This window comes from Necator americanus, chromosome V (genome assembly GCF_031761385.1).
Source record: "Necator americanus strain Aroian chromosome V, whole genome shotgun sequence".
NCBI lineage: Eukaryota > Metazoa > Nematoda > Chromadorea > Rhabditida > Ancylostomatidae > Necator > Necator americanus.
Window position 1 is genome coordinate 34,348,779 of NC_087375.1, and position 15,107 is coordinate 34,363,885.

General features: G+C 39.4%; 2 protein-coding genes across 5 annotated transcripts; both read right to left on the reverse strand.

The window, feature by feature from the left end:
• Nucleotides 1–146: 146 nt before the first annotated feature.
• RB195_016089 (uncharacterized protein) lies at nucleotides 147–4,319 on the reverse strand (the record flags this gene model as incomplete). Of its 2 annotated transcripts, XM_064207088.1 has the most annotated exons (6): nucleotides 147–283; nucleotides 361–433; nucleotides 684–773; nucleotides 1,960–2,049; nucleotides 4,162–4,241; nucleotides 4,292–4,319. In XM_064207088.1, the coding sequence occupies 6 exons, from the start codon at nucleotides 4,317–4,319 to the stop codon at nucleotides 147–149; spliced, it is 498 nt and encodes a 165-aa protein (XP_064062969.1). The 2 variants fall into 2 exon arrangements, with proteins under 2 accessions (XP_064062969.1, XP_064062970.1); XM_064207089.1 differs by lacking the exon at nucleotides 147–283 and having other exon boundaries at nucleotides 311–433; nucleotides 4,292–4,316.
• Nucleotides 4,320–4,352: 33 nt separating this feature from the next.
• RB195_016090 (uncharacterized protein) lies at nucleotides 4,353–14,540 on the reverse strand (the record flags this gene model as incomplete). Of its 3 annotated transcripts, none has more annotated exons than XM_064207091.1 (9): nucleotides 4,353–4,379; nucleotides 6,938–7,017; nucleotides 7,692–7,751; nucleotides 7,892–7,933; nucleotides 9,763–9,823; nucleotides 10,077–10,172; nucleotides 11,549–11,638; nucleotides 14,321–14,403; nucleotides 14,516–14,540. In XM_064207091.1, the coding sequence occupies 9 exons, from the start codon at nucleotides 14,538–14,540 to the stop codon at nucleotides 4,353–4,355; spliced, it is 564 nt and encodes a 187-aa protein (XP_064062971.1). The 3 variants fall into 3 exon arrangements, with proteins under 3 accessions (XP_064062971.1, XP_064062972.1, XP_064062973.1); XM_064207092.1 differs by having other exon boundaries at nucleotides 9,763–9,835; XM_064207090.1 differs by lacking the exon at nucleotides 4,353–4,379 and having other exon boundaries at nucleotides 6,878–7,017; nucleotides 9,763–9,835.
• Between the last annotated feature and the right edge of the window lie 567 nt (nucleotides 14,541–15,107).

Below are 15,107 nucleotides of genomic sequence, written 5' to 3' on the forward strand. Positions count from 1 at the left end.
ATGATGCTAGGAGTATCCCGCTTCACGCAAGTGAGGGACGGGATTCGAAGTTCTCTCCTACGTCAGCGATCGAAGATTAGAGACGCCGCCGCGTTTGCCAAGGAAAGTAAAATAAAGTGGGCCAGACACGTGATGCGCTTGAACGACTACCGTTGGACCAGAGCCGTGAGCAACTGGGTTCTCCTTAACATTAAGCGCACTACAGGACGATCAACGGAAGTAAAAATAATCATTGTAATTTTACTCATAAAAAGTTGGGAGCTGCCCCTCACTAGGGCTGCAGCTAGAGAAAAACTTGCAGAAAAACAGATCATTCGATTCCAAAGTTCCCTTTGTAAAAGAAATCAGTTTGCAACAAACCTGATGAAAGTTTCAAAAGGCATTTGGTATGTACACTTTCTTTTTTGTAGTCAGGTGACGACTTCCAAAGTTCCTATTAAAGCATCATTGTCTTTGATTACCTTGCAGAAATCTGATGAAATACTGTGAAGATATAAACAGTCATTTAAGCCTTTTTAGGGTGGGATTTATGGTAATCGAATTGAAACTATGAGATTTGATATATTTACAGAATACAGATACAGATATGATATACAATCAACGTTGTTGCACCTCGGCGAATGATTGAGACATCCGGATTTTACGATCCGATAGTTGATCACTCGAATAAGTATCATACTAACCAGAAAAGCTTTGAAATCCATGTTGCATAAATCAGTATTGCAATGACATGCAAAATATTGTCTTGTAGGAAGACACATTGGGCGTGCGATCTGAAAGCTATGCTTCCAGGAAGAGACAATTTTAAAAAATCAGTGTCCCTGACTGTGATAGAGGCTCACAAGTGAACACAACACAACAAAAAAAAAACAAAAACAAAAAGGCTCACAACAAAAAAAAAGAAAAACACGACATTAACAGTCCTGCAGAAACTATTTCTCAGAAAAAAAAAGCAGAAATTGTTCCTGTAAAACTTTTTGCCTTTCATAGAAAAAAATGAACGGTGTAGCTTCGACCAACCTACAGAGCTCAAAAAATCCGCAGGCAGAAGATTTTTGTAATTTCCAATATTGTTCCCATAAAAGTGCTTAGTGTGGATTTCCCACGTTTTAATTCGCCCCATTTACATCATGCTCCCTTTCCGACGTAAGCAAACGGACGTATCTTTGCACGTATCTTTTTTTTTTCAACGTATCTTTGCAAATACAAAGTATCGTTGTCTAGCCTGATAACTTTGACCAGTTCACCACCTGATCACTTCCCTTCCCGGACTTTTATGGGAACCTGCACACTCATACTATGATAATTCATAACTTAACACTGGCAGCTGCCTAATAGTAGAGGGATCCGAACACCTCGGAGGGAGGAAAAGCTTACCCAGCTCTGGGTAGGTTTCGAAATATGCAGATGAACATGCAACAGACTGCTCAACCCGTCAGCACTAGGTTTAAAGGCATCACCCCACGAATCTGAGGTGGTACGGATTTTAGGTGGAGTATTCGTATACGGCATAGTAGATTGTGGAGAGGGGAGGGGAGGGGGGGGGGGGTGATTCCGTCCATTTCTTCCTAATTGCCGTAAAAAACGGTCCGGAAGATGCGGAGCGTGCACAAGGCTGGCGCGCTCCAGTCGAAATCCTTGTAGAAAATAGCGCACCGGGACGCTCGAAGACGCATCTACGGCAATTAGGAAGAAATGGACGGAATCATCCTTTTCTCCATAATCTACGATCCCGTATAAGAATACTCCGCATGAAATCCGTACCACCTCAGATTCGTGGGGTGATGTCTTTAATATGAGTTGAAATCTTCACGTACATTTTTCGAAGCCATCTCAACGATTGTTTGGAAAAGACGGAAGATCCCGTAGTCCTGATGATGTTTTGTTTATCACAACTTTTCTCAACTGTGAAACTCAACCGATCTGTTGTGAAACGCTTCAGTTCATAGAAGAACTCACATCAACTTCACTCCAGTCGAAGTAGCCTTTTCGTTCACCATCACAAGGATAATAAATAAATACTGCGCAGTACTTTCCTAATGAAGTCTTCTAAAGTTAAAAAGTCAATATATACGAAGTACATAACTGCGAATTGCGGAAATGAGAACATAATGTCAGCACATAATGCAGTTTGCTTCAGCCTTTGAAAGAGGGTTTGAAATAGAATCGCTGATGTAGAAGTGCAATCACAGAATACAACTAAAGTCAGCGAATGTGCTAACCCTTTACTAGTGATATCTGGGCACGTAGTGATCTGCCGACTATCTCCGAACACAACGTAACTGATTAACAAAATATTGAAGAACAACAACCATCGAAGCAGATTGTCGGTTTTTAGAACAGGACGCTGACATTAACCCGGCCTCTTTAAAGTTGAGGATCGAAAAAATGGTGTTGTCAGAGTAAAGCTTCCTGCTCAAAGGCATCACCCCACGACCCCGAGGTGATACGGATTTCAAGTGGAGTATTCGTATACAGGATCGTAGATTATGGAGACCGGGGTAGTTCCGCTCATCGCTCCCTGAATCACTGCAAGCAGCCGGCCCCTGAATGTTTTTTGCCTTCTACTGCACCGCGCCACCGTTGCACGCGCAGCGTCACTTACTGCCTATCGGGGCAGTCTAAATTGATTTTGGACGAGTCGCAAGGCGGAGGGGGCGCAAGGGGTGGAGCGTCGCAATAGATGGGGTCGTACAAAACAGCATTTTGGAGGCGGCTGTTTGCAGTGATGCAGGGAGAGATGAGCGGAACTACACCCGTCCCCATAATCTACGACCCCATATACGTATACTCCACCTGAAATCCGCACCACCTCAGATTCAAATATTCAAGGTAACACCTCAAATATTCAAGGTAACAATCCCTCATGCATACCATTTCAAAGTCTGTATGCCTTTCCAGCATATCCAAACGTAATCACATAGTGAATCACATATGGTTTCTAGCTAGCTGCTTTGGCAGGTTTATAGAAATCCTACACTCCGAAGTCTAGCAAAGTAACTCGCAAGCATCAGTCATGAAACACAATGTTAGCTGGGTGCATCTGCCAGTCACTGCGCAGACACTCACAAGATCAATAATATGACAGTATGTTTTTGATTCACCTCCCTTTCATTAGTTCAAGAATATTGTTTCTCGACAAAGGTTGATTGTTTCTTGGCGCTATTACATATTGCTGCTTCATTTTTTCCCTACTAAGTTTACATCGACGTCCTATGTAACACCCGTTCCCATTTTTTTCTTCAAATGTAAGTGATCATGGAAACTGCGGAGAGGAAGCTTGATGTATACTGTACCCTCTCCATTTTGCAGCTCTCCGAAGGCATTATTAGTTCAAGCACTTTTTAGGTGTTTTTTTTTAAAATAATTGGTTGGGGTAAAGGGGTTGGGGTGGGGGGGGGGTTTTAAAAATAACTGCAGAGTTCTAGAGGATATTTTGCATGTCTAGCGATACCACAGGAAGATTATCGTGTTTTTCAACATTTACAGATTGAACTGAGAACACTTAAGAACAAGGATGTAGGATGCAGCTATGCATTATCTGAGATTCTTTCTAACCAAAATGGGAAGATTATCATCTCGTTTGCAAGCAGCTCTTCCGAAATTAAGTAATGGATCTCACTAGTAAGTTAGTTTCCTATACTATTTCTTCCCTTCTTTCCTATACAAATGATACTGCTATGATTTTAACGTAGCTTATTTGTTACTATTGCTGTTGTAAATTACTTCGTGTAGTGTGCAGGTGCACATACATAACAATGTATTTTACGTCTAATGCTCTGTAGCTATGATGTTAAACGTCGGAGTGCATGCTTGTGCTGCCTTGCGATATACCATTCTAGGAGCCTCACCTCACATAATAAGTAAGTGTCACAATTACAATTGCGAGAGATCTGCTCTGTCCAATTTTATTTAAAAAAAAACAAATATGCACCATGATTACAATGTATAGATTTATTGGAGGAGTTTCGAAAAAGAAAAGTACGCAAGCAAACGCGCTGGGAACAAATGCCTGCCATTTCTGCGGGCAATCACGCCTGCCCGATTACAGTTTCATAAACTGGCACGATTCAGGCAAAAATTTCCATTGTGAGAAAGCTGTCATGAGACATAACTTCTAAGACAATGATAAGGCTAAATTCAGCAACAATAGAGATGTACCGTTGTTATCGATCTACCAAAATTTCCAACGTAGCATTCTAAACCAAATGCTCCTCGAAAAACGTGTAGGAGGATATGAACTGGAATAAAGAAATCGAAATTTCACCTTATAAATTCGATAACCACTCACAGGGAATTATACGACCGCTCGGCATCATTACTGCATACGAATACCAACTACTTGACCAGTATCATCGTGTTTCGAAATTGCTTCCACACTGAAGAGAGCGGATAGCAAGTCATGAAGTCACTGGTGTCTCAATCCACTCAAGATGCGCCAACGCGTTTTACTGAATATCATCAATCGTTGAGGTTTTGCAATGCATGTTGGCCTATACAATGACTTGCGGAGCAGGCGATAATCAAGTCGATGTTTTTATCCACCCTGACTGGTTTAGTGCCAATTTATCGACTCAGAACAACGAAAGGCTTGGTTTGCAGTTGGGCAGCTTCGAACAATCGGCCGTGTGGCTACAACGGATCTCTAACCGACTTCGCCACAACCGCCCAAAGAGAGCGGATAGGAAAGGAGATATTGGGAGTTTTCCATTATTTCTCTTCTTTTTTTTGTGTAAACTTCTTTACTACTTTCAGAGTTCGCATTCTTTGTCGCAACACAGGCGCCACATGCGAAAGGCCGCATGCACGTCACATCGAGGTTAAAGAAACCGAGGATAACTGTGTGCTTACATTAGCGTTGGTGACAACGCTGCAAATAGGGCTTAGCCCCCACCTTGTGTGTGATGGCTGTTTGGTGGGGGACAGACGCCAGATTTCGAGGGATCTTCAGCAATTCGCTAAAGCCAATTCGGGATTCGAGTCACTGACCGAGTGCTTGTAGTCAGCTCTCATCGGCAACGAAGTCAAGCTGCGAGTCCGCTTATCTGCAAATTGCCCAGTCATGTTGTACAAATCGGAGTCTTGGACAGCGCTGTCGAAATTGATGGAGAAGCTTGACTGCATGGAGAGAAAGCTGATTAGGTGGATACGGAAGATTTTTACTCGAGAGTGGATATGGTGTACCGGCGAATGACAGATGTAAAACATCTTCCCCGGCCTTCTGAAGCAGTCATAAAAAGGCATTGAAGGCCAAGCCATGAACACATTATAAGAGGTCGTCTGACCGTCTTGCGCAAGGCTATAGACTCTTCCTTTCTATTCATTTTTGGACCTTTAGCGTTTATCCAAAACGCTTCCAAAGTTCTGCGAGCCACAATTTCGGGTGCGTAAGATAGGATCGTGGCAGCTATGCAGAAAGGAGTACTTTTATGACATTTTCATAGCGAATTCCGAGAGGTTGCTGTGTTTGAGTGTTTCATCCCATCTAGATGTTCTTTAGTACGAACACAAAGAGGTCGCCCTGTTTCCTCAATGTATTGTTCGCCGCTTCTTTTGCATGAAATTAAATAAACTACACCAGAAGCCATGCAGTTGCCTGTCTTACCAAATGGGCATATTACAGTTTGGAGTCAGACAAATGCGATCGTACATCCTGTTCCGGACTAACTGCTTCTTGGGATTTCTGGGAGGTACTTCCACAACTCTAACTTGGTCGTCGAGACCACACCTAACCAGACTGTCTCTTATCGACTTACTCAGGTCGTCGGTTATGAAAGGTAAGCAAAAATAGATTTTTTTGAGTCATCCACTGTGGTGTAATCTCGCTACGGAATAAGACATAGCCTCCGAGGTACATTGGCAATGTAACCATTAAAAGTTACGATCCGCTGCGCTAGGTTAACCGCATCGCTGTCCTATGCTCCCAATGACCGATTTCTTGGCTTTCCAAGGGTGAGCGGAAAGACAGTGAACTGATATGTTTTTACAACTAGGTTTTTGAAACCATCGTGTCTTCTACTCACCGTTGGACCATTGCACTTCCACATTAAGGGAGAACAGCCAATTTTCTTTGGGTTTTTCCCGTGTAAACCGTATGTAAGGGGATTGCTGGTTTAGGAGCTCAGAACAAATGTCGATCGCGTCTTGAGTGTCAATATAATGCAACAGTCATCAACGCAACGACAGAACGAGAAAGGTTTTTGTTCTAGGAAGGGTAGTTCTATTCCGAACATGAGTGCAATGGCTAGTGTGGGAACTAGTCTTTGTCCAATGGCCAAACCCCTAACCGGTCTCTAGTAGTGTCCCGACCGGCGGAATATGGAGCACTTTAGACATTCATCCAGGAGCGTCATGATCTGCATTATGGAAGACCCGCACAAGTTCAGAATGTCTTGGTGTTCAACGAGTAGCTCAAACACGGCTTGCATTGCAGCGCTGTCTGAGACAATAGTTTGTTAACAAAGGTAAAATTTGTTAACAGTCTTGGTTATTGCTTCAATTTGGCTATCGACAAGTCACAATCTCCATGCCAAGATTGGAGGAAGGACGAACTTTCGCGTTTGAACTCATGTGATTTTTCGGATGTTTGCCTTTTATATTCTAACCACTCAGAAAATCACTAAGAAAGCAAAACTAGAACATCAACGGCACTCTTGAGTACTAAAACGATATTGTAATCAAATCATCTTAGGAGAACAAGTCTTGAAAGTTTGCTCAACTCATTTAAGAAGGATTTATTAGAAGTCAACATAGTGGCATTATATAAATTCAAAACTATCCTTGTTGAGGTGAATTCTAATTTTGTTGCCATACTTTAAGGAGGTTGAGAAATCTAACAAAAAATAAGTGACCGAGACGAGGAGTAAGTTCAATGTATTCAGAAATATCGTAAGCGAGCCATGTTAACGTAAAAAATTAGGAAACATGAACAATACACCTCAGGAATTTGTCCCAAATTTTTAGCTTTTCGTCCAATTTCATAATCTTCTTCTTCTTCTTCTGAATCCTTCTGATGTACTAAAATGAAAAAAGTTTATCATTCTATGTTCAAAATCTGGGCCAGTAGTAACTTTGCAGCTCAGCTAGGGAAATCAAACCTATAGATAGGTCTAAGAAATAATTCGTTGCTTTTTTTTCTCAAATCAAATGTATCACGAAATGGAAGTGTTGCGGAAATGGTATAAAGGTTTGATAGTCTTCCTCGCCTACAAGCAAGTGTTGTTTTGGTTCCTTCCAATTTTCTGATTCCCTTTTTTTTCAGACCATCAATATGAAGTGCCAGGTATACAAAACATAGCACAACTTTCTGCATTCAAATACAAAAAAAAAACTAACGAGGAACTCAAAGACAAAAAAGACACAAAAAACATGAACAGAACAGTATAAAGCAAGTGAGACTTATGGAAAGACGGGAAGATCGCCAATGGAAAGCACGTTTATTAATTTGTTCAGATCTTTGCCTTTGAACTAAAAGAGAATTTGAAAATGAATTTCTCCTCAGCACACTATTTTTCGATCGGTATACCGCCCGCTTTTGAGTTCGTAATTTCCTCTTTGGAGAGCGAAGACCAAATACTCGGTACATTTTTAAACACTATTCCTTCCCGAACTTAGTTTATTTCAGTGAGATTTTCTACATATTGCGCTATAAGGAAGCGCATTCTCTTTCATTAACACGTGACAGGTAGTACCTTCAGCTATTTCTGGATTTCCAGACACCGGGACCAATACTTCCTCAGTTGTACGTTCATCTGGAATGAACCTGGTGACGTTAACTCCAAACCGTTACGTGTGGTCCGTTCAATCGAGTGTAAATAATTAAACGTCTACGTTTTCAAACAAATCAGAAATTGTAGAAAAATCTCCCTTTAAGTTAAATCTATTAGATTACCTGATCCTTCGTTCTCATCTCCTTCTATGCCTTTTCTCAGCTCTGAAACATGTCTTCCTTGAAGAAACAACTCATGTACTCGACAGATATGACGAAATTTATATTCGCGGGGTGTTTATTGTTTCATTATAGGTTTTTTTTCACAAATGTGCTATAGGTAACCCTCTTAGAAGTGACAGAACACATTACAATCCCAACCTTACTGCTGGTGTTTTCTGAAGTTGTGTTTATTCGATTGTGGAATAATTTGTGCGTTTTATCCTTTTTTATTGAATATATTGATGTATACAGAAGTAGATAGTATTGATAAGCCCTTATCAACCTTTTTCCACAAATCTCCTGTAGGTAACCCTCTTAGAAGTGAAAGAGCTCGACTCTGTTCGAGTTTCTTTCGACAGAGAATTTATCAAGATGTTGATGTGGGAATTCCTTAGTTTTATTGAACCTTATTTCTCTCTGAGCACTGAAATGAGGTGTAAGGTGAACAAAAATGTACATGTTTGACTATATTTGTTTTTTCTGCATTTATTCGAGCGATAAGGCCGCTGAAACTGAGATTGTGTGTGCGGGAAACCCATTACCTCGAAGTAGCACCTACTGTTGCTCTTCTTGCCTGAGAAAATAAAGCTATGATTCTAAAAACGGATTAGGCACTGATCGACCAACTTTGTATTGTAGGTGTCGAGGAGAATTCCATCTTCCTCCCGAAGAAGACAAGCTCCTGCACACTTATTAATACCATGCTTCCAGCTTCTGCTCATATAGCCTTTCCAACACCTTCCATGCATCACTAATTAGATTTTTCGACATCATACTGTTTTTCACATTGTTTCTTTTTCGTTTTTCTATCACGTTTCTTGCTCTTTTTGCTCTTCTTTAAAAAATTTTTCTTGCCCATTCTCTATCCTCCAGGAAACCACAATTCTCGAAGGTAACTTCCACAGTTTCTAACTTTCACAGTTTCATCATCTCGATTCACGAAAACGAGATGTTGTCGAAAATATTCCGCTTCACCTCCATCTTAGTGATCGAGAAGAAGAAGGATCCAATAATTTCATAAAACCGATATTCAAACATCTTGTAGATCAAGAAATTACCTATCAAATTTTTTTGCAGAAACTTTAATACTCATATGCATCGTTAAAATTGAAAAAAAAAATTGCCGAGAATTACTCCTCAGACCACTGCTTTCAAAGGTAAGGTGCTAATGTATGTTTTTTTTCTTAATTTGGGTTTTCATAAAAGCTGCATACGATTGTACAAATCGTTGCACTGATGAAATCGTTTTCCTATCATTAACGACACTAAGGGGAGAAAGCAGCGGGTGCTTAGATTAGTTAGCAATCAAATCACAGATGTCTACAAGTTATTAAAATTCGAAAAGTTTGTGCACTTTAAGACAAATTTCCATCACATACTACGTTTTTAGCTTTTACACTTCAAGTCCGAGCTTTCTCGACTACGGCTTTCTCGACTATGTGTAAGCCACAAGGAAACCTAGTGGCGCCATTCGGAAGAAGTTATTGGGTTCCTGATAGGTACATCGTTCATTACTCGAATTTAGGTAACTGCTTTTTCACTGCTCGTCCAGGCAGCAGAGTCCGGGAAGTTCCTTACTACGACGTATAGATTTCAGGCTTGTCCCGTCCGACTAGTGAGCATCATCAATAAATGAATGCATGTGAACCATTAGTCGAACGGAACGCCGATCATATCGGGTGTTATCACCCTATGGAAAACAACAACTCATCATCAGTAAACATCAACAACTTGTTACTTGTACTAAGGTTGCAGATCGTGAAAAATTCATCAGAAAAAAGGTTATATTATCAATGGGGCTTTTTTAAAATTTGAAACAATTTGCTACAAACCTGAAGAAGCTTTTCGAAGACATGTGGAAAATGAACTTTCAGGTTTGTAATCAGGTGACGCCTGCCAAATTTCCTGTTAAAACGTCATTGTTCGTAAATATCATAGATTAATGCTAGTAATTTTGCAGAAATACTGATTGTTCTTTTGTTCGGTTCAACATAGAAATCTGAGGTACAATCAGACAAAAAATCTGTTTTTCTCCTGTATTGATTTTCGCTCAAAATCACCGGAAAGAAATAGTATATCCGAAGAAAAGCACAGATTTCCTGCTCCAGTGGTAAAGGAATAAAGAATGAATATCACAAGAACTCACAAGAAACGCAGAAAAATTTCTGTTGCACAAATCAGTATTGCAATAACATGAAAATATAGACGGTGTTGGAGCACATAATGAATCTAATTTTGTGATCTGGAAGTGGTGATGTGAACATACGTCGATCAAGAAATTAAAATAAAACAGAGCGAGATATTTTTTTTTCTTTTGACCGAGGCTGAGATAATTCAGCCCAAATTTTGCAGCCTTTGCTCTCATTTTCATTCATTTTCTTGTTTGTCAAATCTACTATATCTCATAAAAAATTATATATGCGATTTTGTTTGAAGAGGTAGAAATTTGAATTCAAGTTTCAGATCTATTAAAAATAGCGCAAATTAAAGTTTAGCAGTTTTCAATTCTTTTATTGTTTGTATTATTATTTATCTCTATTATTGCTCTTCCATCATATTTCTAAAAAATTGTCAACGTATTTCTTTGCTCCAGTTAAGTATAAAAAGGAGAATGTTGGAGTAAAGTTACAAGGGCTGTGCAACCGTCCAAAGAAAACTATTGGAAAAATCGCAAAAATTTGAGACATTTAAAAGCATCACATCATGAATCAGAAGTGATACGGATTTCAGGTGGAGTATTCGTATACGGGATCGTAGATTATGGAGAGAAAGGTGATTCCGTCCATTTCTTCCTAATTGCCCGGGAGATACGGCTTTGAGAGTTCCGGAGCGCTATTTTCTACAACGAGTTCGATTAGAGCGCGCCAGCCGTGTGCACACGCCGCATCTTCCGGGTAGTTTTTTACGCCAATTAGCAAGAAATGGACGGAATCATCCACCTCTCCATAATCTACTATGCCGTATACGAATACTCCACCTGAAATCCGTACCACTTCAGATTCGTGGGGTGAGGCCTTTAAAACAATTTTATTTCTCACATCGTCTTTAATTATTTGTACAAAGTTTAGCCAAGCCAAGAAAAATTGGAAAGATTGGAGCAAAAAACTGTAGGAGTAGAAAAAAGAGCTCTACTTCTGCTTGCCACTGCATATCTATAACTTCAACAATCAGAGGTATCAAAGGCAAAAATAGAAGGATCATAGAAACGTCTGCCAACGTTTCTATGATCCTTCTATTTCATTTTCGTTCTTTCGCTTCTATAATTTCTGATTCCTGGAGTTGTGGGAGGTGTTTTCATTTCCTAATACAATTTTTGAAAACTTTGTCGCGAGTCCTACGTACTCGTAGAAAAAAAAACGACACTGGAAATAAGTAGTAGCAATTCCTGCCCTAGGATTCATGATATTTTGTCTATACAAACGTGGACTAGATTTTTGAACAATAACTAGTCTTAATATTAATTTTTTCATACACTTTGTAAGCGCTCTTCAACGATAGCTTAGAAATGACTAAAGATATTTTGTAGTGTACGCCGAGTTTTGGTTCTCACAGCTTTTCTCAACGATGAAATTAAGCTATCAACAGTTGAGCAACGTTTTAAGTTAAAGAAATGCTCACATCATATTCAGCATAGTCGAAGTAGCCTTTTAGTTCAGCGTTGCAGGGCAAAAAAATGAACATCGCACAGACTTTTTCCGACACGTTCTCCTGAAAATTAAAAAGGCACGTATTAAATACATAGCTGGATCAGCGTGTGTGTAAAAATAACGTTAGTAGAGTGCGATTATGGAAGAAAAATGGGCTGATCTATGTAGAAATACGCTTGCACAGGGTGTGTGATGGATGTACAATACCGCTACTAACTTGTGTCCCAAAATCCGTCGCCGACGGATTAATCCGTCGCAAACCGTCGGAATTCTTGGAAGTGGCCAAAATTAAATTTTGAAAGTACCATTCAAAAGTAAATGAGCTGCTGATTTCAAATATACTTCGAGAATTTACTTTTGATAAATGTGTGGCCTGAAAACGGGCAAAGTTTCCTTAAGCCCCGTTAATTACTTTCACACCTCCGCAATCCTTCCATTGGCATATCCCGCGGATACATCTCCATGGAAGGAAGGGGTGTTCATAGGATTTCCGCTTATTTCTCGAAATTGGACAAAATCTTTATTACATCCGTAATCAGGAGGTTATTTAGAGCATTCTGGTACCCCACATTATATGTTGGTCCGAAATTACCATTCTCTTCAGAAATTCACGAAAGTGCTCCATCGAAGATTAATAAAAAGCCATTCTTTCCAAGCTGTGAAAAATCTCCTCGGAAATTTATCAGCAAACAACTTGTACTTGACAATAGTTTATATTGTAAGTTTCTAGCTTTGAAAATGTCTAGTTTTTACAGTGTCAAACTTACAACATTACTCTATTTCGCTATTTGGTCCAATTTTTGAACAGCTGTCAACAGCTTAGAATGAACGCTTAAGTCTCGCGATTCGGTACTTGCCTAGAACTCTCCTTCCTTTACGAGAAGTGAATAAGGCGCTAACCTTGGATGAGAGCTAGACATGGTTTTCGAGTGTCCAAATTGGAGAAAATTTCGTCTGTTTTCACAAAACAGAAATTTTTGCAGCCTCTATGAATTTTTTCAGTACCTCAAATACCCGGTTCTTCTCACAAAAAGACGCTCTTTCGAATGATGTTGAATTCACTTTTATTTACAAACTTCAAATTTTCAACACTGACTCCGCCCTTTTATAGAGCAGACGATATTCTATAGCTGGAATGGTTATCGCGGCCCAGGCACGGTATGCCAGGCATCTCACACCTTCGATAGGTGACTCCTCTGGCGAATCGCGAGACTTAAGCGTTCATTCTAAGCTGTTGACAGCTGTTCAAAAATTGGACCAAATAGTGAAATAGAGTAATGTTGTAAGTTTGACACTGTAAAAACTAGACATTTTCAAAGCTAGAAACTTACAATATAAACTATTGTCAAGTACAAGCTGTTCGCTGATAAATTTCCAAGGAGATTTTTCACAGCTTGGAAAGAATGGCTTTTTATTAATCTTCGATGGAGCACTTTCGTGAATTTCTGAAGAGAATGGTAATTTCGGACCAACATATGATGTGGGGTACCAAAATGCTCTAAATAACCTCCTGATTACGGATGTAATAAAGATTTTGTCCAATTTCGAGAAATAAGCGGAAATCCTATGAACACCTCTTCCTTCCATGGAGATGTATCCGCGGGATATGCCAATGGAAGGATTGCGGAGGTGTGAAAGTAATTAACGGGGCTTAAGGAAACTTTGCCCGTTTTCAGGCCACACATTTATCAAAAGTAAATTCTCGAAGTATATTTGAAATCAGCAGCTCATTTACTTTTGAATGGTACTTTCAAAATTTAATTTTGGCCACTTCCAAGAATTCCGACGGTTTGCGACGGATTAATCCGTCGGCGACGGATTTTGGGACACAAGTTAGTAGCGGTATTGTACAGCATAATAATTGCAATCACTGCTCATGTCATCACTCAAATATGGTTGGAGTGGGTGAAGTGGGTCTCTCTGAACGAATAAATATCTCTAAACGTTTCATATTCAGAATAATTCTAATTTAGATTTGTTCCTTAATACAGATGTGATAGTACAAGTACAGTATCTATTACTCTTACAAAAGAATTAGCTAAAGTACAAGGTTTCTGCTCTTTCAGATGTGAATGTTTCTACTTGACTATAGTTATCCTACAAATCAGGTGGTGACAAAGTAAACGTATTTGAAAAGCGCTCGTTTCCTGAGAAATGTTCGAAAAATATTACAAAATAGCAGCGCACGGATTCATTCCGTGGAGGCTCTTGCTCAGCATCAAGAAGGTTGAGCAATGATATGCTCAAGCTCAATCGCGTCAGGGGGTAAGAGCGGCTCATCGATGAAGTCAAGTAACTCACTCAAAAAAAGATGCATCTATGCATATATATTATTCATATTTTTTAAAAATATAAGCATACTTTTAGATTTCTTTCAATTTGATCCTAACTATTGTCATCCTATCCAACTCTACCTGGTCTATTTGTCTTGTGAGTCATCCAGACTATCTAATGGATCCTAATCTACCTATCTACCTAAGTCCCTTTATTTATTCCTATCTTTCTGCATATCTTATATATGGCCATGTAAGGACGGAATTGAGCATCTTATCTGAGGTGAATTGTGTGGAGTTTACCACAAATTTATCACGCATACTCGCTGACGGGTTATTGTTCAAAGCTTCGTTGGTAGATGTTAGTACTTATCCATTGGATTCCAACGAAAACACGCAAAACATGGTTTTAAAACAACTCGATTTAAACGTAATTTACACAACCTAAACGCATAATAAAAATATAGTACCATTTTCAGATTTGTGTTGAAATCACCAGTGTAGCATTCCACAGCGCACACATCACGAAACATACATAGAAGAAGAAAGTGAACTGAAGCGAACAAATTAAAGTTGTCATTCTTTAAATTTGAACGAGCGGACCAAGTAGTTCTTTTCTTTTGTCTACTTTCAAAAACCTAACTAAAAGTTGGTAAGCGACTCACAGAAAATCCTCCGACCACCCGACATCAATACACCTAATGAATGCTGCTACCGCATCTCTCACATTATTTTTTTTTGTGAGGCTGTTTTCATTCAAAGAGGAACAGCCGGAAAAAACGTACACAACATGACCAATGCGGCTAACCACAGAAGATTTGGCAGATTTTGAAATTCTCAGCATGAGCTGGTTGTTTTGTTGAATCTTTCAACCGAAATAATCTCTGAAGAACCATCCAGCACGTACCCACCACTTTTTTTTTCGTCTGTATTTAGCATGGCCACTCAAAGAATTGAGTGAATTTGGTTTCACTCAATTGTTTGAGCTACAATTATTAACATCATTAACTCTCCGAAAAAGGAACTTGAAAAGGCAGAAACTACATCGAAAAATATACTATTGAAAGCATTACTCTAACTACTGTACCAGTTACTGATATTAAAAAATTATGTCACAATCAGCTTACACCAGGGTCCCAAGGAGGACGGACATCATTTTTGACTCGTAAATTAAGCTCTGGATTAACAATACGGTTATAGTTATCGGAATGGAACTTCATTGCACATGCAAATAAACACATTCACATGCATCAGAGT